Genomic DNA, 25,681 nt, shown 5'->3' with positions numbered 1-25,681 from the left:
CCTTGACCAGAATCGAACCCGGGACCTTTCAGTTCGCAGACCGACGCTCTACCACTGAGCCAAACCAGCTTTGGCTTATTTATATATATATATATATATATATATATATATATATATATATATATATATATATATATATATATTTTGCTGATTTCAGAGAGGAAGGGAGAGAGAGATAGAAACATCAGTGACGAGAGAGAATCATTGACTGGCTGTCTCCTGCGCGCACCACACTGGGGATTAAGTCCACAACCCAGGCATGTGCCCTGACTGGGAATTAAACCAGGACCTCCTGGTTCATAGGTCCATGCTCAACCACTGAGCCACACTGGTCAGGCAGGAACTATCTTTTACACAGTGTTTTTTTGAAAAAATATATTTTATTGATTTTTTACAGAGAGGAAGAGAGAGGGATAGAAACATCAATGAGAGAGAATCATCGATCAGCTGCTTCTTGTACAACCCCTACTGGGGATGTGCCCACAACCAAGGTACATGCCCTTGACCTGAATCGAACCTGGGACCTTTCAGTCCACGGGCTGACGCTCTATCCACTGAGCCAAACCGGCCACGGCTTTTACACAGTGTTTTAAGATTTACAGACATCTTCATATGTATTACCTCATGTGATTTCCACCAAACCCTGTGAATTAGTATTGCCGTGTATTATCATCATCCCATTTTCCAGATGAGGAAACTGAGGTTTAGAGAGATGAGATCAGGGGCAGAACCTCTCTGACTCCCAAGCGCCAGTGTTTTTGTGTGCCCCCTCCAGTGTGTTCACAGTGCCCTCCTCTTTCCTCCAGATCGTTTCTGCTGGGGGCCCCGGGCGCTGCTGCTGCGGCCCCCGCCGGGACCATGTCTTCCTCCGACGAAGAAACGCTCAGTGAGCGGTCGTGCCGGAGCGAAAGGTCATGCCGGAGCGAGCGGTCTTACAGGAGCGAGCGGTCAGGGAGCCTGTCTCCCTGTCCCCCAGGGGACACCTTACCCTGGAACCTGCCTCTGCATGAGCAGAAGAAGCGGAAAAGCCAGGACTCCGTGCTGGACCCTGCGGAGCGTGCTGTGGTCAGAGTCGCTGGTAAGAGGGGCTGGGAGTGAGCGGGTGCGGGGGTGGGAGTGGGGGGAGGGCACTGGGGGAGAATGGGCCAGTGTGCACCACCTGGCGGGGCAGTGGAGGGGTCCAGCCCAAGGCTCTCTGACAAGGCAGCGGGAGTCTAATTGGTTATTGTTGCTATTGGAAAGGTGACGAGGTAACATTAAAGGAAAATTTGAAAGAGGAAAATCTGCCACCTCAATCCCTCATGCTAGCTTGAGACCTGATTTCATTTTTGTGACTTCTTCCCCACCTTTGTCCCCAGGCAGTTGCTTTCATGACTTATGGACCATTCTAGATCTGACTTTTCCCCTTACTTTTTAAAAAATATTTCTTTATTGATAAAGGTATTACATACGTGTTCTTATTCCCCATTACCCTCCCCCCCCCCTCCTGCCCTCAACCCCTGGTGTCTGTGTCCATTGGTTATGCTTATACGCATGCATGCAAGTCCTTCGGTTGATTTCTCCTCCTTACCCCCACACTCCCCTAACTTCCCTCTCCCCTTACTTTTATATGAAAAATATTTTCCCTATTTTTAGGCTTATAGTTACCATTTGAAGGCTGTGTAATAATATTTCATGGTTTTAAAAATCCTACTCATTTTTCACCTTCTCGCCCTAATGGACAAAGCTGCAGTGAACGTCTTTATGAATAATAGTCCTTGACTTCTGAGTTATTTCCTTGGATTACAGCCCTTGGAGAGGGCAGTAGCACGCACCTTACCTTCTGCAAGTGTGTACACACCCTTTCCACCGTGCGAGGCCTGGCTGCCTCCTCCTGCACGCTGCAGTGCAGTGCAGTGCAGTGGTTAGGAGCTCAGGTTTTGGGGTCAGAGGGCGAATGCTAGATTGTGGCTCTGCCCTTGACCAGCTCCGTGACTGGCAGGTCCCTTATCCTGGCTGACCCTCACTTTCCCCATCTTAAGAACGCTCGCTGGGCAGGGCTGCCTTGAGGACCGGAGGAGAGGATGTTCGGGAAGCTCTCGCATGTTTTCCGTGCAGCGAAGGGCTCTCTGGGACTGCCACGGAGGCATCCAGAGCTGCTTCCGCGGGTAGTGCTCCGCACATCAGCGGGCGTCAGTGTCAGAGTGCAGACAGAAAGGCAGAGAAAGCAGGGCCTGCGGCTAATTCAGTGACATCACCACTTTCACGCCCTCACCGAGACCTGTGCTGCTTTTGTGTCTCTCAAATAATGCCCCCGTCTCCCCTGCTTTATCACCCCTCGCCTGGACATGCCGTCCACTGTAAAAAAAAAAAAAAAAAAAAAAAAAAGGTTCTTCCAGGCTCGCCCTTCCTCCGCCACATGACTAACAACACAGTGTAAGTCTGTTCTCAGTTGCAAACCCGATCCTGTTCCTCAGCTGCTTATGAACCCCTTTTGGCTCATCGTTGCTTGTGAAATAAAGGCTGTGGCCTAGAGACCCATTGAAGTCAGGCCCCCGTGTACCTGTTCTGCTTCCCCTTGTGCCCACAAGCACCCTGCGGCAGTGAGCTGTGCCTGGGCATCTCGCAGGATCAGACCTCTGTGCTCCAACTTCTCTGCCAGGCGCTGGGAACCCCGCCTCTTCCTTTGAGTGCCACCCCCTCTGTCCCTAAGGCCTCGGTGGTATCCAAAGCTCCCTCCTCCGCTCTCGCATTCATACTTTCCTCTCCTCCGTGTTCCCTCGCCCAGGAGAGCAGTTATCCCACAGGGCACTTGTCACTCCCTGCGGGCTGGGCCTTGTTTCTTACCCCAGGTGCTTGCACAGGGCCTGTGCCTGTTGGAGACCCATCGGCGTGGAGTGGCCGAATGAATGGAAGGCGTGCTCAGGAGAGGCCGTGTGACAGGTTGTGAGCCAGGAGCAGGCGGTGGGCTGTAATGGCGAGCTAGACGTTCTGTGGGCTCCAGCAGTCAGGAGAGGGCGTTCAGAGGGGCTGAGCCGCAGCCAGGAGACCTGGAAGGCAGGCCGGAGAGTTCAGACTCCTTTTGTGTAGTAGGGAGCTCTTGGAGGCTTGTGGCATCAGCCAGTGAATAGTTTTTAGAGCTGTCGGCAGGGGCAGGAAGGGCAGGAAGGGCGTTACCAGCCCCCAGCCTGAAAGGGCCTCTGCACTTACAAACTCCACATTCACCGGCAGGCAGGCAGGCAGGCGTCAGAACAGAGGCCTCCTCCTCCCTGCCTTGCACCCTCTCGCCCCCTCTGCCCCTGTCCTCACACACAGTGATAGGTCCCTTTGTGTTGCTTTCTCCTTTCAGTCTTCTCCGAGAGTCACGTGCTGTTTAACATTCTAAGTCTAGAGCAGGCATGGACTCAAGGGGTTGAATCCCCAGGCAAAGCCCCGAAGAATGCCACCAGGTCATCTGAGCGAAGGGGGGGCAGGCGCCGTGCTGTGCTCGGCACCCCTGCTGTTCTTCTTTGCGTCCTGACGCCGCCAGTGACTGTCTTGAGGAGGGGGCTGGGCCACAGAGGCTGAACACGGGGAGGCTGCCACGGTTAAAAATAACGCGTGCGATGCTTTTGGGCTTTGGGCATGGAGAGGAGCCAGGCAGCGGAGGGGGCGGGGCTGCTGCTTCAGGGCCTGGCTGCAATCTCCCTCTGCTTTTAGAACATCGTGGGGGTTCTAGTAGTTCAGCAGGCAGCCCTCCTCCGCAGGGGATCTGGGAGGAGCAGGAGGGGTGTGTCTGGGAGACTCCGGGTGCTCTGAGGCTCTCTGAGGCTGGACCTGGCTTTCTGGGAGACGATGAAGTCAGTCTTACACTGGAGGCCGGGTCTGGCCTGTGAGCTTCCTCCTCTCCAGGGTCTGGGTTAGGAAGCCAAGAGGGGATGTCTGAATCAGTCTCCGCAAACACAGAGACCGCCCCTTTCCCTGACCCCATTGGTATCTGAGCTGGTGGCAAGGCTTCGCTTGTGCTTGGGATGCTGATCACATGTCAGGGGGAAAGGCATGTCCGGGCTGAGAAAGCTGCTGGTCTCAGTTTACAGAGTCAAACAGGTTTGAGGGGCTCCATCCTGCTGTAAGCTGATTCTTCCCATCCTCATCCTTCCCCTCCGTTTTCTGTCTCTTTTCTTTGACAGCCCTATTTTCAATTCCCTAAGCCCAGGTACTCAGTTGAAACGGGACAATGGTCATTCATGTGAATGCCTTGTTTCTGTTGATCAGCGGTGTGGTTTACACAAAGATTTCACACTAAGGAGGTGTTCGTTAGGACACATGTTTGGATCTGAGGCCTCGAGGGTTTAAGGGACTGCCTGTAGTCACGTAGGACTGGTAGACCCAGACCTTCTCACTCAAAAGTATGTTGCTATTTTCATTGGCCTAGGCCAGTGGTCAGCAAACTCATTAGCCATCAGAGCCAAATATCAACAGTACAATGATTGAAATTCCTTTTGAGAGCCAAATTTTTAAACTTAAACTATATAGGTAGGTACATTATTATTAACTTAATTAGGGTCCTCCTAAGCTGGCCTTTGCTAAAAATGTCCTCAATCTGATTGAGGCATGAGGCTTCCGAGCCGCGGTTTGCCGACCACTGGTTTAGGCAATACCTGGCAACCAGGCCAGCCTGACTTTCCTGCAGGTGACAGTAAAAATAGTTGACATGCCAAAACCGGTTTGGCTCAGTGGTAGAGCGTCAGTCTGCGGACTGAAAGGTCCCAGGTTCGATTCTGGTCAAGGGCATGTACCTTGGTTGTGGTCACATCCCCGATAGGGGGTGTGCAAGAGGCAGCTGGTCGATGTTTCTCTCTCATCGATGTTTCTAGCTCTCTATCCCTCTCTCCTCCTCTCTGTAAAAACTCAATAAAAAAAAAAAAATAGTTGACATGGCCTCCAGACTTACCTGAGAGACCTTCTGGCCACTTCCGGGAGAAGCCTCAAGATCCTGGCCTATAGAAAAAGGCAGAGACAGCTGGGACTGGTTTGGCTCAGTGGATAGAGCATCGGCCTGCGGACTGAAAGGTCCGGGGTTCGATTCCGGGCAAGGGCATGTACCTTGGTTGCGGGCACATTCCCCAGTAGGGGGTGTGCAAGAGGCAGCTGATCGATGATTGTCTCTCATTGATGTTTCTAACTTTCTATCCCTCTCTCTTCATCTCTGTGAAAAATCAATAAAAAATATATTTTCAAAAAAAGAAAGAAAAAGGCAGAGACAAAGATCTAGGAAACTTTGCTCTCCTTCTCTTCTCCTCCCCCCGCCCCGCCCCCGCCTCTATCAGCAGTGAACAACACATTGGTGTGTGTGTGGGGGGTGGTTATAAGGAATTGGGGAGCTGGGGAAGTTACTCTAGCAAGGAGCTCAACCCCACAGGGTAGAAAAGGGGAGCGGAAAGAAGCGATGGCTCTTGGGGTTTGCGGGACGTGGAGGGAAATAAGGTGCAGGATAGTGTCATGGTTGTATACTGCGTAACTCTAGGGGGAGCCACTCATACTTGTCATTCTAGATTTGTATTGTGACAAGTTTCCAGCAGATGGCAGTCAAGAGTCTGGGAGAGGGGATCATGTTTGGGCTGGGGTTGGGTGCAGGAGGGATTCATCAACCACCTATCAATCATGTATTCATCCACCGAGGGGGCCTCCCTGTTCTTGGCATTGATATTCAAAGATGGCTGAAAATGTGGTTCCTTCTTCACGGAACTTGGTCTAGTGGAGAGGAGAGAGGGGAAAATAATTGTATTCCTGTGTGTATTGTGAAAGAGGGGGACTCAGTGACTCAGGGCTGAGGACTAGCCTCCTCGTTAACCAGTAGAGAGCATCAACAGGGTTCATTCTTAGGAGCCCCTCTGCAGGTGCTGGTGAAATCATCATCCCCAATATCTACTCCAATGTGGCCTCCTCCAGGAAGCCTTCCCTGATCTCTCTAGTCAGATGGCAATTGTATCTCTACTCAACTTTTGTTTCATTTTGTCTTATATTAAAGTTCATTGTTGCCCTAGTTGGTTTGGCTCAGTGGATAGAATGTCAGCCTGCACATGTCTGGGTTGTGGGCTTGATCCCCAGTAGGGGTGTGCAGGAGGCAGCCATAAATGATTCTTTCTCATCATTGATGTTTCTATCTCTCTCCCTCTCCCTTCCTCTCTGAAGTCAATAAAAATATACACTGAGTGGCCAGATTATTACGATCTCTAAACACATAATAATCAGGCCACTCAGTGTATATCCTATATAATAAAAGGCTAATATGCAAATTGTCCCCTTGACCAGACCGGCCAACCGCCCATGTCCCCTCCCCCTGGCCAGGCTGGCTGGACCCCACCCATGCATGAATTTATGCACTGGGCCTCTACTATACACACACACACACACACACACACATACACACACATATACACATATATACATATATACATATATATGCACACACACACACACACACACACACACTGAGATTATTATTATGTTGATGATGATGATGCATTCAGAGATCATAATAATCTTGCCACTCAGTGTATATTTAAAGAAGTTCATTGTTTCCAGGTACATTTCCCCCACTGGAGGGCACTGTATTCAGGAGTTCCGTTCTTACTCTTCCTGCCTGCCCTTCCTGGTATTATCCCAGGATCTTACTCTGTGAGCATCGGCTCTAGAATCTAGAGGCTCAGTGAGGGCTGTGAAATGCAGCTCAGATGCTGGTATTTGCTCTGGCTTTCAGAGCCCAAGCTCAGCTGCTGGATTCACTCAAAAGCCTGCCCAGGAACAGGCCTGCCCTGAGCACGCAGGCCTGGTCAGAGGATGGAGCCTGCTCCTCTGTGCCCAGGCTCCTCTTCCAGGATGGAAGCTCTGAGAAGGGGTCTCTCTGCTTGTTCATTCATTCCGTTTTTTTGTTTGTTTGTTTGTTTTGTGTGTGTGTGTTTTTTTTTAATGGATTTAGCTCCAGCTATGTGCCAGGTACTGTGGAAACAACTGGATCTCAAGTAGAAAACTTGGGCAAATAACTTCACTTAAAAATGACTTTATTATTATTTTTAAAATATATTTTTACTTATTTCAGAGAAAAAGGGAGAGGGAAGAAATAGAAGCATCAATGATGAGAGAGAACCATTGATTGGCTGCCGCCTGAACGCCCCCCACTGGGGATTGAGCCAGCAACCCAGGCATATGCCCTTGATCCGAATTTAACCGGGGACCTTTCAGTCCACTGAGCCAAACCAGCCAGGACTGACTTCACTTTTTAAAGCCTCAGTTTCCCTATGTGTAAAAGGGAAGTGATGACATCGGCTTTGAATGACCTTTGAATGAGAATCAGAATGGACTCAACTCACCAAGGTTAACATGCTTGCTGCTGCCCTGAGCAGAGTCATTCCTTGTAACTCCCCTGGGCAACTAGAAGAGGCAGTGGAGACTCCAGGAAGGCAGCAGTTTCCCAGGGAAGCAGGGAAGGGGCTCCAGGCCTCTTGGTTCCCTGTCTTCCTTTTGTTCGCTCTCTGGCTTTGTCAGAGAGCAGATGGATGTGGTGTTTTCCTGGCCAAGCCGTGTGGGAAGAAGGGAATCGGCTGTGAGAAATGGGGCTGAAAGCACAATTCCATTGGGAACCCTTCCCGCTGAGCAGACAACCTTCCTTTGCCCCGAAGCTATTCGAGTTTTGCACCTGAGGAGTCTCTCTCCTTCCCGGCTTCTCTACTTCTGGGCAGTATCCTCCGAGTCCCCGCCCTGTCCTGGAGCTTGGTTTTAGTAGCAGAGAGATGAGTAGGAGAGTTTCCTGAAAGTGGGGCAGAATGAATTATAGCTACACACCACCCGCTCAGCTCCAGCTCAGCTCCAGCTCTTTGAAAGTAAATCTGGGTCACAGTAGCTGGCAGGATGGAAAATGACCACGTGGGCAGAATTCTGTGCAGGCAGCTAAAAAGACAGCCAAGCTGTCCTTTCTCTGAGGCTCAGGGTCCCTGAGGGACCCCATCTGGTGAGGGAAGGTGGTTAGGCCTTGGGAAGTGCCATCTCTGCAGGTGTCCCATCTTGATGCAGAGACAGGTTTGGAATGGCAGTCTGACTCATGCCTTTTTGTTTGGAGCAGCCAAAGACTGAGGTTAGGAATGCGGAGGGAGGATGGGTTAATTTGGGAACTGCGGAAGGCTGACATTTCTGTCCCTTGGGATTTGAGATTAGATGCCACCAGAGGAGCTGGCAGTGCAACAGGATCTAGGGGTGCACTTGTCCTTTTTAAAAAATATATATATTTTTTATTGATTTCAGAGAGGAAAGGAGAAGGAGAGGGAGAGGAAGAGAGAGAAGTAAAGAGAGAGAGAGAGAGAGAGAGAGAGAGAGAGAGAGAGATCAATGATGAGAGAATCATTGATCAGCTGCCTCCTGCACACCCCTACTGGGGACTGAGTCTGCAACTTGGGCACATGCCCTTGACTGGAATCGAACCTAAAACTCTTCAGTCTGCAGGCCGAGGCTTTATCTACTGAACCAAATCAGCTAGGGCTGCATTTGTCCTTTATGTCAGTAGTGCTTCCCCTGGGGAAAGGCCTGTGAACATAACTGAGTGTGAGTATTAATAACACATCACCACCGAAGTGCTGTCCTGAGCCTGGCGGCTAGGACCTGTTGTTATTTGGCCTTGGGTCTGCCTGTTGCCACCTGTCAGGTAGAAGCCAGCCAGCTTGCTGGCTCTGCCATGGCTCTCCTGCAAGGAGCAGAACTGGTGCTCCTAGCTGGAATCACTCCACGTACCCTACCACCCCTGACTTAGGATGCTGCTGCAGAGAAGGTCTGGGAGCCCCTGCAACTTGAAGAGTGATTATGGACTGGTTTCTGTCCTCAGCTGGGCTTCACCCCTATCCTAGAAGGTACCAGGCTTTTGACTTGAGGTCAAGGGTAGGATTCTGCCTAGAGCCTTGGGGGTGTGTTTGGGGGGGTTCTCTTTGACCACACCCTTCCCTCTTTACTCCCTCCTTTATTCACTTCCTTGTTTGCTCACTCTCCCGTTCATTCACTCAAGGGAATGGCTTTGAGAGTCACTGGAGGTCCCAGTTCCATCACTGGCCAGTTGAGTGACCCTGGAAGTTACTAACCTCATTGAGCCTCTGTTTTTCATGGTTAAAATGGGGGACTAAGAGTGCCACAGCAGAGTCTTGCTGGGTGGATTAAATGAGATGATGAAAGTGAGGTGCTTGGACCAGTGCCTGCTGTTCAGTCAGCCTTTGGTTCATATTAGCTATTCTTATTAATGTCTTTCATTCATGCATACACTTGTTCACTAATAGATGAACGTGCTGACGCATCCCTTTGCTCATGTATCAATCATGTACTTGCTCACTTAACAAATAGTCCTAAAGTGCCCTAGCTGGTTTGGCTCAGTGGATAGAGCCTCAGCCTGTGGACTGAAGGGTCCTGGGTTCGATTCCAGCTCAGGGCTCATGCCTGGGTTGCTGGCTTGATCCCCAGTAGGTGGCATGCAGGAGGCAGCTGATCAATGACTGTCTCTCATCATTGATGTTTCTATCTCTCTCTCTCCTTTTCCCTTCCTCTATGAAATCAATAAAAATATATATATATATAAAAACCCACAAAAAACAAGTAGTCCTAGCTCTGACCCAAACTCCTAGCTTAAAGCAATGCTAGTACTTGATTGGAACTTGGGGGAAAAAAAAAAAAAAAAAAAAAAAAAGGAATTTGCCAGAACAACCTGAAGAGAGAGAGAGGGCATGTCCCTATTGGCTCATCTCTATTCTTGCTCTCCTTTCTTTGGCCTTAGTAGAGAGGAAGGAAGGGCAATGAAGAGAGAACAGCTGGTGGGAGTTAAGAATTAAAGCTGGTGGCTAGGGGAGCTGAACTCTGGACTCAGTCCAGGAGCTCCTGAGAGCTGATGCCAGCTGGGATCAACTCCTAAGTCCTAGCTGGGAAAGCTACTGTGTACTGAGCCTCAGATGTGTGCCGGGCATTTTACTTCTATCACTTAATCCTCACAAACCCTGGGAGGCAGTGCTCTTCTCCTGTTTTATGGAAAAGTTTAGGAACTTGCCTGAGGTCACACAGTCAGCTGAGTGGAGCTGGGAGAAAGATAGCATTGCAGACTGGGCAGGCGCCCCCTGGGGCACAGCTGTGCAATATGCCCTTTGCAAGTTGTTCATTGCTGTGGCTCAGGTTAGCCTCCTTCCAAATCCTCTGCATTCTTCAGAACATTTCAAACTTATACCAAAGGGCTGATAGTAGTAGCATGAACCCCTTCACTTGTGTTCAAGAATGATCAGTTCATGGCCAATTTTATTTCGTTCACATACCCCATTTATGCCTCCCCAATTACACAGATGGAAGTTGCAGTGGTCACATACTCTCACCTCCTAAACTTTTAGAGAGAGATCACCTCCTAAACTTTTAAACTACTATATATCACCTTTCCCCAGTAATAAATCTATTGATTCGTCTGCTCAGTAGTGATATCTGAAGAGTGGAACCAGTCACACGCCCTCATTTCCCTGAGGCATGGTGAGGAATTCCACTCCCAAACACCAGGGCCCCAGGGCTCATGTGTCCTTTCAGTGTTCTGGTCCTGCCAGCTCTCCCAGGACGCCCAGAGCTGGGCTAGAGTGTGAGCAGGGTTAGAGCTGGCTAGATTCTGGATTTGAATCCGGATGCTGCCAGAGCAATTGAGGCAAGTACCCTGGAAATGGGTTTTGAGGATTCAGTCTTAAGAAAGGTTGAGAGGCAATAGGATTGAAGTCTTCACAATCAAAGGGAAGAATCCTGTCCTTATGCCAGGGACTGCGCCCCAGGCCTGTGCTGAACTGTCACATGACTCTGATCTTAACTCTCTAGCCTCGCTGGGATTCGTGCTGTCACCACCCCTGTAGAGGTTTCTAAGCTGAGGTAGTATTGGACTGGGAGATGTAGTTTCAAGTGAAGGGGAGCTTCAGAGGTAAGGAACCATACCTTCTAATTTGGGGAACCTCCCTCCTGGGGCTGACCAGCAGCCCCTGAACGACGGATGAACAGATTACTCAGACACAGTTTGACTGTTCAAGAGAGGGCTAAGGGGCCCCTGGCGTTAGTAGCCAGAGCAGCCTCTATTGTCTGCCTCCTTAGGCCTTTATGGGAATTTTTAACTTTAAAAACAATCAGTAGTGTGAGTAACCTTGGAAGGACACATGTTTACCTTGTCCTCTAGGCAAGGGCATCCAGGGATTAAGCAAAAGGATTCCAGTAAACACTTGGGCATCTGCACACGCACGGGCTTGTTTGGAAAGGTGAAGGAATAATTAGTGGCGCCACCCTCGACACTCCCCGAAGTTGGAATTCCGATAAACAGGGCAGGCGGCTTTCCACACACTTTCCTTTTATCAGGATGTCCTTACAAACTTTCCAACCAAGTCTCTGTGCGCCCCAACACCTCCCAATTCCCCAGAGAGCACAGGCTGCCTGCAGCCCTGTTTGATGGGAACCTCAGAGGGTCCACGTGGGATGGGACCCTTTCCTGCCCCAGGACAGGAAGAGAGACTGGGTGGGGTTGGGTGAGCGGGATTCACGTTAGCCTGACTCTTTCCAGAATGTACACAGAATGGTTATTCTCACAAAGAGGCTGGGAGATAGCTCAGGGGCCAATACCTTTTCGTTCTTCCTTTTTTTGCGGTTTAAAAAAATTATTTATTTTTAATTTATTTTAATTAATTTATTTTTATTGACTTTAGAGAGGAAGGGAGAGAGAGAAACATCAGTGCTGAGAATCATCGAGTGGCTGCCTCATGCACACCCCCCACTTGGCATCGAGCCCACAACCCGGGCATGTGCCTTTGACTGAAATCAAACCGGGTACCCTTCAGTCTGCAGGCCGGGGCTCTGTCCACTGAGCCAAACCTGCTAGGGCCAAAATTTATTTTTTCTCTAGGGCCACTACCTTTTCTAACTATTGTTGCTATATTCCAAGTGCCAGGCGTTAGCTGAGCATCTACATGGTCTATTTAACCTAATCCTCAAAACAACTCCAGGATGCATAATGTGCCACAGTGGAGGAAACAAACCCAGAGTGCGGTAACTTGCTCAGGGTCTCCCAGCCAGAACGGGCCAAGCGGGAATGACACCAGCTCTGCCTTGGACATCCCTCTGCCTCCTCCATTACAAGGAACAGTAGTTTAGTAATAGCTCCCATCTGCGCAGCACTTCAAGGTTCACTGAGTGCCTTAACACCTATTATCGCCGCTGGGCCTCGGAAGCCCGGGGCTGGGCAGGCATGCCACGCCCTCTGGGACAGCTGCCTATCAGGGTCCAGCTCTGCTCATTTCCCCCAGTAAGGATTGGAGATTCTTCCGGCATTGGCCCTGACCAGCCAGGGGAGAAGGCCTAGGGAGAGGCTAGGTGGAGAGACTTGGCTAGTTGCTATGGTAACCCAGATGGCTGAGTAACCATTTTGAGGGTTGCTATGGTGACGGGGTGCGGAGCCGCTGCGTGGCAGGGATCTTGTCTCTCTGGGTGGCTGGCACCATCCAGGCCTCTTCAATGAGCGATGCTGCACTTTCTGAACAGAAGAGGGCAGTATGATAGTGGGCAAAGGCTTCCTACCCAGAAGCAGATCTGGGAACTCTTAGCGTTTCCAGTAGCTAGGCAGAAAAGGAGCTTTGGCCGCCCCTCCACACTCCTGGCCAAAGCTGGTGTCTGCAAGGCTGGTGGGGTGAGGTCTGGAGACAGGTCTCCTGAGATTGAGACTAGAGGATTTTCTCCCAAGAGCTGGCCAAAGGATAGGGCTTGGGGCAGCCCCCTCAGTGTCTGGCTCCAGCTACTGTTGGGGAATGTAAGAGGCACATGAGACAGACAGCTTATCTCTGCAAGAAGAAAGAGAGAGAGCACATACACACATACCCTCCTAGCAAAGAATTTATTTGTAAGGCTTCAGTGAACACAGGTAAAATAACAGCATGAACCGAGCCCAGGAAGTGCTGGAAGTAAATCTAGAGGTTGGAGGGGAGCATTGACAGGAGAAATAATTTTTTAAAGAAAATATTTTATTGATTTTGTACAGAGAGGAAGGGAGAGAGATAGAGAGTTAGAAACATCAATGAGAGAGAGTCATCGATCAGCTGCCTCTTGCACACCCCCTACTGGGGATATGCCCGCAACCAAGGTATATGCCCTTGACCGGAATCCAACCCGGGTCCCTTCAGTCCCCAAGCCGATGCTCTATCCATTGAGCCAAACCGGTCTCGGCGACAGGAGAAATAATTTTGAACTTCCTTCTTTTGTCTTTGCACATCCCTCAGCTCTCGAGGCCACTGACTTGCATTCTCAATGGTCTTGAATTGCAGATCTAGCTCACACCCCCACCCCCATGTCTTCATTGTGGCATTCATGCCTTCAGCAAATATTTACTGAACATCTACGAGGTTCAAAATATTGTGTTAAGCCCTGTGATGAAGAAAGATGAAAATGGATGTCTCTCCTTCAAATTACTTGTGAACCGCAACCAGCCCAGGAGGCTGAGGAGGCAGCGATGCAGACACCCACAATACAGTGCAGATACCCATGTGTGTGGTTGCTCCAGGAATGGGGGAAAGAAGATGTGGTTGGGATTTTTGAAAAGGACTTCTACCTGGGTTGATTAAAAATAACTTCAGCCGAAACTGGTTTGGCTCAGTGGATAGTGTCAGCCTACGGACTGAAGGGTCCCGGGTTTGATTCTGGTTGCGGGCACATCCCCAGTAGGGGGTGTGCAAGAGGCAGCTGATCGATGATTCTCTCTCATTGATGTTTCTAACTCTCTATCCCTCTCTCTTCTTCTCTGTAAAAAAATCAATAAAAATATAAAAAATATTTTATTAAAAAAATAACTTCAGTTTGTGTAGGGTGAGCTTTGAAGATGGGTAGGCTTTCAGTAGGTGGAGTTGGGGGATGGAGGACATTCCAGGCAAAGGCTGAGCGTTTGATTATAGAGATGTTGCACATAAGGGTATCATGGGAGATAAGTTTATAAAGGAAGGTAGATGTCAAAATATGGAGGACTTTGAATGCCAAAGATAAGTATACTTTCTTCTTAAATACCCTAGTCAGCAAACTCCTTAGTCAACAGAGCCAAATATCAACAGTGCAACGATTGAAATTTCTTTTGAGAGCCACATTTTTTTTAACTTAAACTTCTTCTAATGCCACTTCTTCAAAATAGTTTCACCCAGGCCGTGGTATTTTGTGGAAGAGCCACACTCAAGGGGCCAAAAAGACCTGCAGTTTGCTGACCACGGCCCTAGTCTTCTAGCTAGCCAGAAGCCACAGGAAACTGAGTATTTTAGGATAATCTGGTTCACACATTCATGCATTTTATAAAAAAATGTAAACACATATTTAGTGAGTATCTCATATGTGCCAAGTAATTTACTAAATGCTAAGGATCCTGTGGTGAATAAGATAGACAAACTCAGCCTTCAGGAGCTAATGATTTAGTAAGGATGGAAGACACTGAATGAGACATTACCAAAGGCGTGTGGAGGGGGCAGGGGGACCTACTGATCTGGGGTAAGGGTGGAATTAAGGCAGGCTCCCCAGGGGGAGTTTCAACAGAGGGGGTGAGATGGAGTGAGGCAGGCCAAAGGAGGAGAGCAATGAAAGGTTACAGCCTGGGAGACTAGTCGGTGGGAAGGCCTAGAAGCAAGAGAGCATTTGAGGAGCTGAAAGAAGTTGAAAGTGGCTGGGCCTTAGGGAGAGGGGCACTTAAGACACTTAAGCTGGCAAAGATATCATGGAAAAATAGGGCTTTATTTACTTGTATTACCCTTTCCCCCCACTAGATGCCCTTCTGAGTACATCCTGTCTTCTGCTTCACCTCCCTGAGCTCCCCCACTCCCCCCCATTGCAGCCTCCTTAGAAATGCAAGCACAGTCTTACCATGAGGAGCAAGGGAAAATCATAGGCCCAAAGGAGAAAACCTCAGGGCTGTCCCAATTGTGTGGGCAGGCTATAAATTTAGACTGTTGCTTAGACAAAACCTAAAACCTCCCTTTCACATGCTTCCTTCTTCCCACTGCCCTAGAAGCTTGCTTTGTTCCTGAAACCTTGTAAAATTTCCTCTGTATAAAACAGGAACATCAGCCAAACATGTGGACTTCCCCCTTTCCATTCATTAGAATTCATTACTTCAAAATCTCCTGGGAGCATTTAAATGCAAATCTTGCCAAGAAAGCTACCTGAGTCTCAGAAGCCCCCTACCCACAACCCAAACCAGAACTTTCTTCCTTGATGACACCCTCTTGCCTTTTCCCCACCAAACCTCTCAGGCCTTCCACAAAGCCTGATTCCCAGAACAGACCGGCTTTCCCTCTGGCCTTAGTCTCTCCTCACCCTTGGGGAGCGTCCGTCCTAATTTTGGAGGGATCTGCTCACAAAGTGGCGCATCAGAGGGACTGGGGACTTTTCTATTTACTGTGATAAAATTGAGCAGCAGATGGCTGTTTGGGGGTGAGGGTGGAGGTGTGCATTTGTGTCTGGGCCTTCTTAGCCCTCCACAAATAATATGGGAAAGGCAGGTGACTCAGCACTGATACAGTCAAGATTCCCTAGTGTTAGCATTTCTATATTGTCTGCTGTTTACGAAAAATGTGCTTATGCCATCCGTCACCAACTCCTTCGTCATGCATTTTCTACTAAAAGCCTTTTATTTATTTTAAAAAGAATAAACCTCAAGCTTATTCACTTCTGTTTCTTAAACTGAGCTCATTAGCAGTGGACTAGCTTTTTTTTTTTTTTTTCTTTTCACAAAAGATTAATAAACTGGAAGGAAATGAGCATTTGTCCAAGACCCACCCCGCCTGCCCCCTTGTAGGCCCTTCCCTGTATGATCTATGCGGAGAACTCGGGCAGGCCAGCAAAACTTGATGGAAAAGATATGATTAATGATTTGCTCACCCGATTTCTGATTGTGGTGTGATGTGGAAACAGCCAGTGTGCGCCCTATTAGGGAAAAGCATTATTTCTTCTTCCTGTCATTAATGGGCTGAGCACAGACCAAATCCTTGGCACTACTCTTATGGCACAAAGATGCAGGCCCTGCCCCCTGGGGCAAGAAGCTGCTCTTTAAAAATCCTGAGAATGGGAACTGCAATAGAAGCCCAAGTCCCAATTTTGGCTGCTCAGTGTCGCATGAATTATATATATACTTTTTACTTGCTAATGCGCTGTTATGGTAAGATGAGCAAGCCTCACTTTTTTATCCACAACCACCTCTCCGCTTCCTGAAAATGCAAGTTAACAGACTTGATGAAGCTGGGGAGGAGGGTGGCTGGCTGGGGTAGCTGTGGACAGGCAAAAAGGTCACCTGCATTGACCCCAGTTCCTCATTCCCAGCTCCTGGGCACAGCGCTGCCTATGCATGTGGGTTTGAAGGACACACAGCATTCATTGGCTTTCCCTTTTTTCCCCTGACTAGTTAAGGCCCCAGAATCCTTTTCTTTGTTCCCTAACATCCTGGTTTAGCCTCAGGTTCCCACATTTCCCCCTTTCGGCCTAGTTCTGTGCGCATGGCAGGCTCAGGCTAACAGTCCTGTGGGGTCTCTCCTCTTAGGTCACCCCAGGTGCAGCCAGAGTGCTCCCTAGGTGTCACTCTCAGGCTCTGGCCGCGCTTCCCCGGCCTGGTTCACTTCGTGGAGCTTGGCCTGCCCAGCCGTTGAGGGTTCGGTTTCCTCCGTTTCTGGAAAACCCTTTTGTTCCTGGGATCCTTTGTGGCCTCGGAGTCGCCTGGGCCCCCCGCACTGCAGCCGTCGGGGCCCTGCTCGCTCGCCCGCCCCCGACCTGCCGGCCGGGCCCCGCGGCATCTGGGGCTCCGCTCTCCCGTCGCCTTCCGTCCCTCCGGGTCCCTTCCCGCAGCGACACCAGCCCGCCCGGGGCTCCCTCCCTTTGTCCCCGCGCCGGGGAGGTCACACGGGGCCGCCGTGGAGTGGGCCCGGCTCTCCCCGCCGCGGCGGCCGCCCAGCCTTTCATCCCGACGGCGTGGGGCCTCCCGGCCGCCGCTGCCCCGTAGACGCCGGGAACCGTGCGGGCAGCCGGGCGGCCCGGCGCCCAGCGAGGCCACGCCGGCGGCGGAGGGAGGCGGCGGGCGAGGGGCGGGCGGCGGGCCGGGCCGGCGCTCCGACTGGAGGAGCCGCCGCCGTGGGCGCGCCGGGCGGAGGGAGGAGGAGGAGCGCGGCGAGGGGCGGGGAGGCGGAAACGCGAGCCGGGAGGGAGCGCGGCTGCGAGCGAGCGGGCTGAGGGGAGCGAGCGCGACCGACCGACGGCCGGGCCGGGCGAGGCGGGCGCAGAGGAGCGCGAGGGGCCGCCGCCGCCGCACAAAGGGCCGGGGCCGGGGCCGGGGCCGGGGCCGGGGCGCCGGGCGCGCGGGCCTGGAAGCGGCGCGGGCCGGGGCCCGGGGGCGCGCGGCGCCGGGCGGCCATGGCTGGCTACGTGCCGGGGCAGCAGCCGGCCAACCGCAGCCAGGAGAAGGAGTTCGTGCAGGCGTACGAGGATGTGCTGGAGCGCTACAAAGGTGCGGCGGCCGGGGCGGGCCGGTTCGGGGCGGGGGGACCCCAGTCCGCGGCCGGCGCGAGGCGGCCCCCCGAGCCGCTGCAGGTGGGTGGGCGGCCGGCCGGGTCGCGCCCACCCCGGCGGCGCTGGGGCGGGCCCCGCGCTGAGGGGACTCGGGCCAGTTTATTTCCAGAAGCGGGGTGACCCCCGCGACCCCCTCCTCCGGATCGGGGAGCCTCCCCAGCGCTCCTGGCCCCGGGACTGTTATCCGGCCCCGCGGGGAGGCGGCGGTCCGGGAGCCGCCGGGAGCCGCCCGCCCGCCCGCTGAGGGAGCTGCCAGGAGGCGCGGGGCTCCCTCTGAGGCTCGGACCCCTGGGCCCGCCGAGGCCCCTCGCCCCCTTTGTCCTCCCGGGCCCCGCGGAGCCGGGCTGTGCACCCCGGGGCTCCTCCGGGGAGCCCGGCGTCCGTGAGTGTGCAGTTTCTGTGGCCAGGCCTCTCCCCCACCCCCCGGGGGGCTTCGGGCGGGACCGTTGCTGGGGGCTATGGCTTCCTTTCCTCAGAAATAGAGGTTTATCTTGGAGCTCGGGTTTCAGCCCCCGGGGGCTCTGCTGCCGAGCAGCGCTGCGACTTAGTGGCTTGTCCAGACCCGCGGTGTCGGACACAAAGTTGTGACAGGCCGGGGGGCCGGGGGCCCCCAGAGGTGGAGGCCGGGGTGCGTGGCCTCGCGTTGGTCTTGAACGTCCAGTTCCGGAGTTTCGCCTGGTGCGGCGGTTGTGCTTTCCGCAGACATGGAGGTTTTCCCAGAAACTCCATAAGGCAGCGCTTTCTCCTCTTGGGTTCAGCTGGGGCCCTTGTGCCTGGGCCCTTAGTTTTTTGTGTCTTTTTTTCCAGGAAAGGAAACTTCAGCCCTTTTGACTGAGTTCAGTATACTCAGTGAAGGGAAACTAATGAAGTAGCTGTAAAATGCTCCCCCTCATTTCTCCCCCCCCCCCCCCACTGGGGGATTGGAGCTCTGCTTGAGAATGGCGAGAGAGAGAGAGAGAGAGAGAGAGAGAGAGAGAGAGAGAGAGAGAGGGGGATAGGGAGGAGAGAGAGGGAGAGAGAGAGAGAGAGAGAAGAGAGAAATGAAATGCTAAAGTGGACTAGCTCAAGAGTTCTACTTGTTCCCTTCTGCATCAGCTCCTGTAAGCTGTCCAGGTTTTCCTGCCTGCAGCAAGTTTTCTGTCAACCCCCCGTGGTTTTCCTTTTAAGAAATGGGGTTCGTTTCTGAGCACAAAGAGGTTAGATTGTGCTGCTGAACTTCATTGAAAAGAAAAAAAAAAAAAAGCTGCTAAATGAATGGTTCCATTAAGGTTCCTTTGCAGACTTTTGAGCTACACCGTTCTTCAGAGGGAGGATTCCCTGGGCCTGTCTCGAGCTGTGACAGCTTTAAAAAAATAGAACTAGAACAAAAAGAGGTGAAGAAATCTCAGTGCCTCACTGGATCAGATTGCTGGTGGCCTCCAGCTGAAAGGAAGTTGGGTTTCTAGCCAACGAGACTAGGAAAGAAAGGGGAAAGTAGGGCTTGTTGGGGGAGAGGCCTCTTGTGTGCAGTCCTTTAGCTGTCTCACTCAGTTTGGCTTTCCTCTGAAGGACTTTGACCAGGTGTATAGGAATTTGATCCTTCCCAGACACAGATCTCTTTCTTGAGGGGAGGAATGAGTCGAAAATGGTTGGCCGAAGTAAATTCACTTGAGCTGGATGAGGTGGTTGTGCAGCCTCCTCTCTAATGGGTGTAGAAGAATTTTCTTTCCATCCCCACCGCTCCATTCTCACTGGGAAATCAGGATGGATTAGCATCCCGGCCTTTGTTACTTTGCGGAGTGGAATTCTTGCCCTTTCCAGACTAGAAATCCCCTTACTGCCTTAATCGGAGAACTGTTTTGCCTAAGCTGGAATCAATAGAATGACCCGGGGGGAGGTAGTTTGTTGAGGATAAGCTGCCAGGCGTTTATTTTGGAGAAACTTGTGAAAGTATTGATGAGGATGGGATTCTAGACTCTCATTGGTTGGCCACCAAATTACTTGGATCTTTAGGCTGCTGTTTATATGTAGTGCCTTATTCTACAAACGAAACATGTTTTTTTTTTGTATTCAGAAGAAGAGCTGAAGTTTTCAGCTGCATGAACTGCCCCCAGAAGGGGCAAAGGTGAGCAGGGAAGTGATATATTTGCAGTGTGTAAGGGTGTAGAGCAGTATGTTACAGCTATATTAGGAATGGTTGTCAAGCATGGACTTTCCAGAATGGTGCCTGGCAACACTTTCCCTGTATATTGGTAGTGAGCATGGTTTTGGCAGGATTAGATGATTCAGTATGGACGTAAACACTTTCTCATTTCCTAAGTATGCCAAAGGCTCTTTTAGAGTCTGGACTAGGGGTGTCGAACTCAATCAGAGAAGGGGCCAAAATCTAAAATCCAGCCTAAATCTCGGGCCGAATGGTTTACTGAACTGTCATAAACTGTCATTGTGATGGAAACGCAGCGGAGTGCAGTGATGACAGCGCGGTGCGGGCCACATTGCAAGGCCTGGCGGGACGGATTTGGCCCGTGGGCCTTGTGTTTGACACATGTGGTCTGGACTGACCAGCAAACAGGAGTATTAGATAGTAACTCTGGATCCTAACGGTTCAGAGTAGACAGCAACCAACAGAGCCAGAGTATGTGCTTTATTTATTTATTAAAATATATTTTATTGCTGAAACTGGTTTGGCTCAGTGGATAGAGCGTCGGCCTGTGGACTGAAGGGTCCTGGGTTCGATTCCGGTCAAGGGCATGTACCTTGGTTGCGGGCACATCCCCAGTAGGGGGTGTGCAAGAGGCAGCTGATCGATGATTCTCTCTCATCGATGTTTCTAACTCTCTATCCCTCTCTCTTCCTCTCTGTAAAAAAAAAAATCAATAAAATATATTTTATCTGTAAAAAATCAATAACATATATTTAAAAATAAATAAATATAAAATATTTTTTATTGATTTTTTTACAGAGAGGAAGAGAGAGGGATAGAGAGTTAGAAACATCGATGAGAGAGAATCATCGATCAGCTGCCTCTTGCACACCCCCTACTGGGGATGTGCTCGCAACCAAGGTACATGCCCTTGACCGGAATCGAACCCAGGACCCTTCAGTCCGCAGGCCGACGCTCTATCCACTGAGCCAAACCGGTTTCGGCAAGAGTATGTGCTTTATTCTTCCAAGCTGCCAATAATTATTAAATACCTATTATAGATCACAGAGTGTTAAGCCCTGGAGATGCCAGAATTATGAATGAGATCTGCTTTCTTTCCTTGATCATTCACACCTTAGCAAAGGAAAAAAATACGCAAACAAGTAATTGTGATACTGCGTTAGGTGCTAGAACAGAGGTATATATAAAGTACTTTGGAAGTTAGAGGAGGGATAGCTATCCTCCCTTGGGGTTCATTGAGAGACTTGACAAAGGAGGTGACACTTTAGGAGTGCACCTTTAGGGATGAATGGGATTTGGTCAGAGGGTGGGGAGGGCAGGAGGCAGAGGGAATTAATAGCATGCGCAAAGGTTTGAAGGTGTGAAAATAAATGCAAGTGTTTGAGGAATGTGAGTAGTTGGGTATGACTTAAGGGCTAGAGTTGGTTTTTTTAATATATATATTTTATTGGTTTTTTACTGAGAGGAAGAGAGAGAGCTAGAAACATTGATGAGAGAGAAACATCGACCAGCTGCCTCTTGCGCACCCCCTACTGGGGCTGTGCCCGCAACCAATATACATGCCCTTGACCGGAATCGAACCTGGGACCCTTCAGTCTGCAGACCAACGCTCTACCACTGAGCCAAACTGGCTTCGGCAGGGCTAGAGTTTTGATGGGAGCAGATGGTACTGTAAAGGATCCAGAGTTCAGCTTGTAAAAATTCTTTTATGGTTTTATTCAGTGGGCAGTGGGGGGAATCAATCATTGAAAGTTTTTAAAAAGACATTTTTTATTGATTTTTTTACAGAGAGGAAGGGAGAGGGATAGAGAGTTAAAAACATCAATGAGAGAGAAACATCGATCAGCTGCCTCCTGCCCTGTGGATGTGCCCATGACCAAGGTACATGCCCTTGACTGGAATCGAATCCAGGACCCTTCCTTCAGTCCTTGGGCTGACGCTCTCTCTGCTGAGCCAAACCGGTCAGGGCTGAAAGTTTTTTTTTTTTTTTTTTAAAGCAACAATTACTACACCAATTTTATTGATTCATATTAGAGGACACACCTGTCCAGTGATTGGAATACTTAAATCACTATCTGGGGCGCCCTTCCCCTTGTACCAAAGTACTTATGAAACTAGTAATCAGATGGTTGCTTGGTAAACATGGAAACAGAAGAGAGGTGCAGTGTTTTGAGGACTGTTCATCCAGATGATATGGACCAGTCACCAAGTTTCCCTCTCTGTAGATTGAGATCCTTATGAACCCCTAGGAAAACAAGAAGGAGTGACCTATCAGAGAGGTGGGAGAACCAGGACCTGACTCTTCTCCCAGGACAGAGACAAACTCGACTGAAGAAGCAGGCCACATGGACATAGTTTTAGGTTTTTTATTTTTTTATTTTTATTTTTTAAATATATTTTATTGATATTGTACAGAGAGGAAGGGAGAGAGATAGTTAGAAACAACGATGAGAGAGTGTCATCGATCAGCTGCCTCTTGCACACCCCCGACTGGAGATATGCCAGCAACCAAGGTACATGGCCTTGACTGGAATTGAACCTGGGACCTTTCTGTCCCCAAGCCGACGCTCTATCCATTGAGCCAAACCGGTTTCAGCCAGTTTTAGGTTTTTTAAAGAGAACAAACACAGTCTGAGTTTATAGGGATTGGAAAAGCAGAAAGGGTAAGATGTGAACTGGCAGAATTAGACTGCTTTCACAAAGCCCAAAAGACTAAAGAGTGTTTCCATGCCAGCCTGGACTAGGAATAAAAGAGAACATTCACATTTCAACACTGGTAACATGGACTACCTGGTACTTAAAAACGTAAAGAGTTCTCACCAGGTGTCATGGGTTATGTGAAGCTGATTAGGACTGCTTTTTGTTCATCATATGAAATTACAGAATTTACTGCACAAAGAATTGCGAGTGAAGGGTCTGTATATTATTAATGCACAAAACCAGCAAGGCAGCAGAATTGAGACGAGGCTTTGCATTTGTTTAGTCTGTGCTCCAGTCCTAGTTCTGCCACTTAACTTGTGCTGTGAGTGATCTTGGGAAAGCTGCTTAACTTCTAATTTTTGGGTTTCTCATCTGTTAAAATTGGGATAATATTAGTAACTCATTGGGATTCATGAGAATCCAAGTGAGCTATTGGCATATATTAAGCCATAATGTTTAGAAAAACCTTCATATACAATACTTTGTGTTTTTCAAAGCAGTTTCATACTCATTAACTTCTTTATAATATCCTGTAAAGAAGGTATTATGTGCTTGGGTAAATTTAGGCATAAAGACTTAAATTATTTGTCCAAGAGCCAGGATCCAAACTTGTGGTAGAAGGTTTTACATTGTATCACAGAAGGAGGTTTTAAAATCAGAGCAGTGACTTGAGTTAAGTGAGATAATTGTGAAAATGGAGGGCTGGCCAGGTGCTTCAATTGATTAGAGTGTCATACCAATACACCAAGGGTTTGGGTTTGGTCCCCAGTTAGGGCACATACAGGAATCAACCAATGAATGCGTAAGCAAGCGGAATAAGAAATCAATATTTCTCTCTCTTCCTCTCTCAAATAAATAAAAATAAAGGAAAATTGTGAAAATGCTTTAATTGTTATTATCATTATTAGTTTTTAGTCTCTGAACGATAAGTCACAACCTTATGTGGCCTTCATTTCCAAATCTGTGAACCATGGAGAATTTCTTTTTTTCTTATAGGGGAGGTTTTACGGTACATAAACCACTTTGAAATTCTTATATAACAGCAGTGTAGTGCAAAGTGATAAAGTTTTGGTAACACACCTGTAGGAAAATATAGGCTGAGGATTTGGTATTGTTTACCCAAGTGATACCCTGATGCAACCTGTTGATTAAATATTGACTCAGTTTTTAAGTTCCTTTTTAGAATACAAGCCTTGAATTGAAGTGGATAGCTTCTAGACAGGACAATGGAGTAATTACTACTTCTGGACAAGGACACTGTTAATTCAGAAAGTGAATCAAGTCCGTCTGCTGGGCAATCACAAGCTTTGGCCACGTTCATGCTTTGAAATCATAATATGTGTGCCTGTGCCCACAGTGCTAATGGGAGCTACTGCTTTCTCGTGGGCTTGCAATTGACATAATGCAAGCCAGGGAAATGAATCAGCTGAAGCCTTATTGTCCTGGTATTTTTCAGTGCCAGTTTCAGTTTTTAGAGCCCCTGGTAGAAAGAATACTTCAAAGTACACGTCTGGAAACAAACATCCTGGGATCAAAAGTCACATGCAAACAATTATGGGTTGCAACTGAGTTTGTTGTATTTTTTCAGTAGTCTTGAAAATACCCAGGCTTTCCTCCTCTTACTAAATAAGGCTGGCCCCTTCAGCTTCTGGTAATTATATGTTGAGCCATGTGTGACTAGCTGGGGTGGTGTGCTAAAGCTCCTGTTTTTGTTCTTCATGGTTTGGATGGGAACTTGAGCCTGTGTTGCCTTGCTTGTACCAGGGGCATTTACTGATTTCCTGTCCTGGCGTGGCTTGCAGTATCTAAGAATGTTGGTACAACTTCTTTTGTTACTTCTAATAAAATATTATTTTTCCTTCCAGAACTTCCCAGTTCCTGGAATAAATTACAATGAATCTGTGATTCTTTGTCCCCACTTTCAGGTTCTTTCATAATTTGACTTGCTTTGCATTCCTAACTATGTCAACTGTTAATGCCCAACCACAGTTAGTTGCTGTCTTTGGGCAGGTGTCACAGAGTAATGCTTCCCCCCAGTCCTTAGCCCTGCCTCTGTGCTTTTATGTTCTCTCTCCCTGGAATGCCCTCTTCCTTTCTTTGTAATTACTCATTTTTTTTTTTTTGTATTAAAGCAAAGCATAAAATCCGCATCTTCTATGTACCTTTCTCCCATTACTCTTATCAGACATTAATCTTTCGCCTTTCTGATCTCTTATAATGTCTACCTCTCAATTAGTCTTGAACTATATACTGTTTTGAATTATTCTTGCCTCATCTCTTTTAGAAGTGTTTCCCTAATGAGGTTTTATGTGATTATCATGTAGGGACTTCTTGTACTTCTTCTGTATGTGGTTGTTTGACAGGGAATTTCAGGAGAAGGGGCAATCAAATCAGCACTTTCAAGTTATATTTTAAAATAATTTCATAATATGACAGTGCTTAATGTATAAAATTGTAAAAAAAATGCAGGGAAGTGTATAGAGTTTTAGATAACATGCCTTCTATAGTTGTGTGTGTGTGTGTGTGTGTGTGTGTGTGTGTATGTGTATATGTGTGTACTGAGGTGTGTATGGAGGAGGACGGAGAGGTAGGCAGACAAACATTCATACTCTGCCTGGAGAGAAGGGAGTTCTCAGGGATACCCCCTTTTTGGCCAGCCTCGGATCTGACATGCTGTGCTTGCTTTCTTTTGCATGACCACGTGTAGTCAGTCCTCAGAATGATTTGTGTCGCCTCCTATAAGTTTATTGGTCAGTCTGCATCTTTCTTTTGGGCAAGGGCTTTGCCAGCTGTATTGTTGGAGTCCCTCCTACCACAGCAAATTTCTACTGTGATTTTTATTCAAGTAAATGTTGATGAAAATGTGCTCACTTGTAGTGTCTTTTGGAGTTTTCAACCTGCAGGAGCAAGTTGGTTTGAGACGTATAGGAAGGGATTTCTTTTTCTCCTCCCCCCTCCCCCCTTTACTGTTTAGTCAACAGCAATGAGATAAGCTCCCTTTGTACTCTGCATTCTATTAGTACTTAATATGCAGATATTGTCTTGGGGAAAATGGTAGTGGGGAATTAGGTGGGCCATTTAGAAACATGGAGAGAATGATATTAAGATTAGGGATAGAAGGAGAAAAAGTCCTGAATGTCAGTATGAGTACCTCATGTTTATATGGTGGGCAGGATTAATGTCCTGGCTGTGTAAATGATGGGTGAGAGTGATCTACACCCTAGAAGTTGTAATCACTTTTGTAATTGAGACATGAGGTTAGATTAAAAGATG

General features: G+C 49.0%; 1 protein-coding gene and 1 long non-coding RNA gene across 8 annotated transcripts in view; both read left to right on the top strand.

The window, feature by feature from the left end:
• The first annotated feature begins 822 nt into the window (after nucleotides 1–822).
• The window catches only part of MACF1 (microtubule actin crosslinking factor 1), a 332,073-nt gene continuing 307,214 nt past the window's right edge, over nucleotides 823–25,681 (top strand). For 3 of the 7 annotated variants that reach the window (XM_036443784.2, XM_036443786.2, XM_045584819.1), the window contains exon 1: nucleotides 823–1,078. In XM_036443784.2, coding sequence (XP_036299677.1) covers nucleotides 859–1,078 — 220 coding nt within the window. In that variant the 5' untranslated portion in view covers nucleotides 823–858. The remainder of the gene's footprint in view (nucleotides 1,079–25,681) is intronic. The other 4 variants (XM_036443780.2, XM_036443785.2, XM_036443783.2 and 1 more) reach the window with 2 other exon arrangements.
• Nucleotides 17,201–25,681, top strand: part of LOC123652733 — a 43,791-nt gene continuing 35,310 nt past the window's right edge. The window contains exon 1 of the long non-coding RNA XR_006742210.1: nucleotides 17,201–17,503. This is a non-coding gene — a long non-coding RNA (uncharacterized LOC123652733). The remainder of the gene's footprint in view (nucleotides 17,504–25,681) is intronic.

The sequence above is a fragment of the Pipistrellus kuhlii genome, unplaced genomic scaffold, assembly GCF_014108245.1.
Source record: "Pipistrellus kuhlii isolate mPipKuh1 unplaced genomic scaffold, mPipKuh1.p scaffold_m20_p_2, whole genome shotgun sequence".
Taxonomy (NCBI): domain Eukaryota; kingdom Metazoa; phylum Chordata; class Mammalia; order Chiroptera; family Vespertilionidae; genus Pipistrellus; species Pipistrellus kuhlii.
The sequence above is the reverse complement of the archived record's forward strand: the minus strand, read 5'-3'. Positions and strand labels throughout refer to the sequence as shown.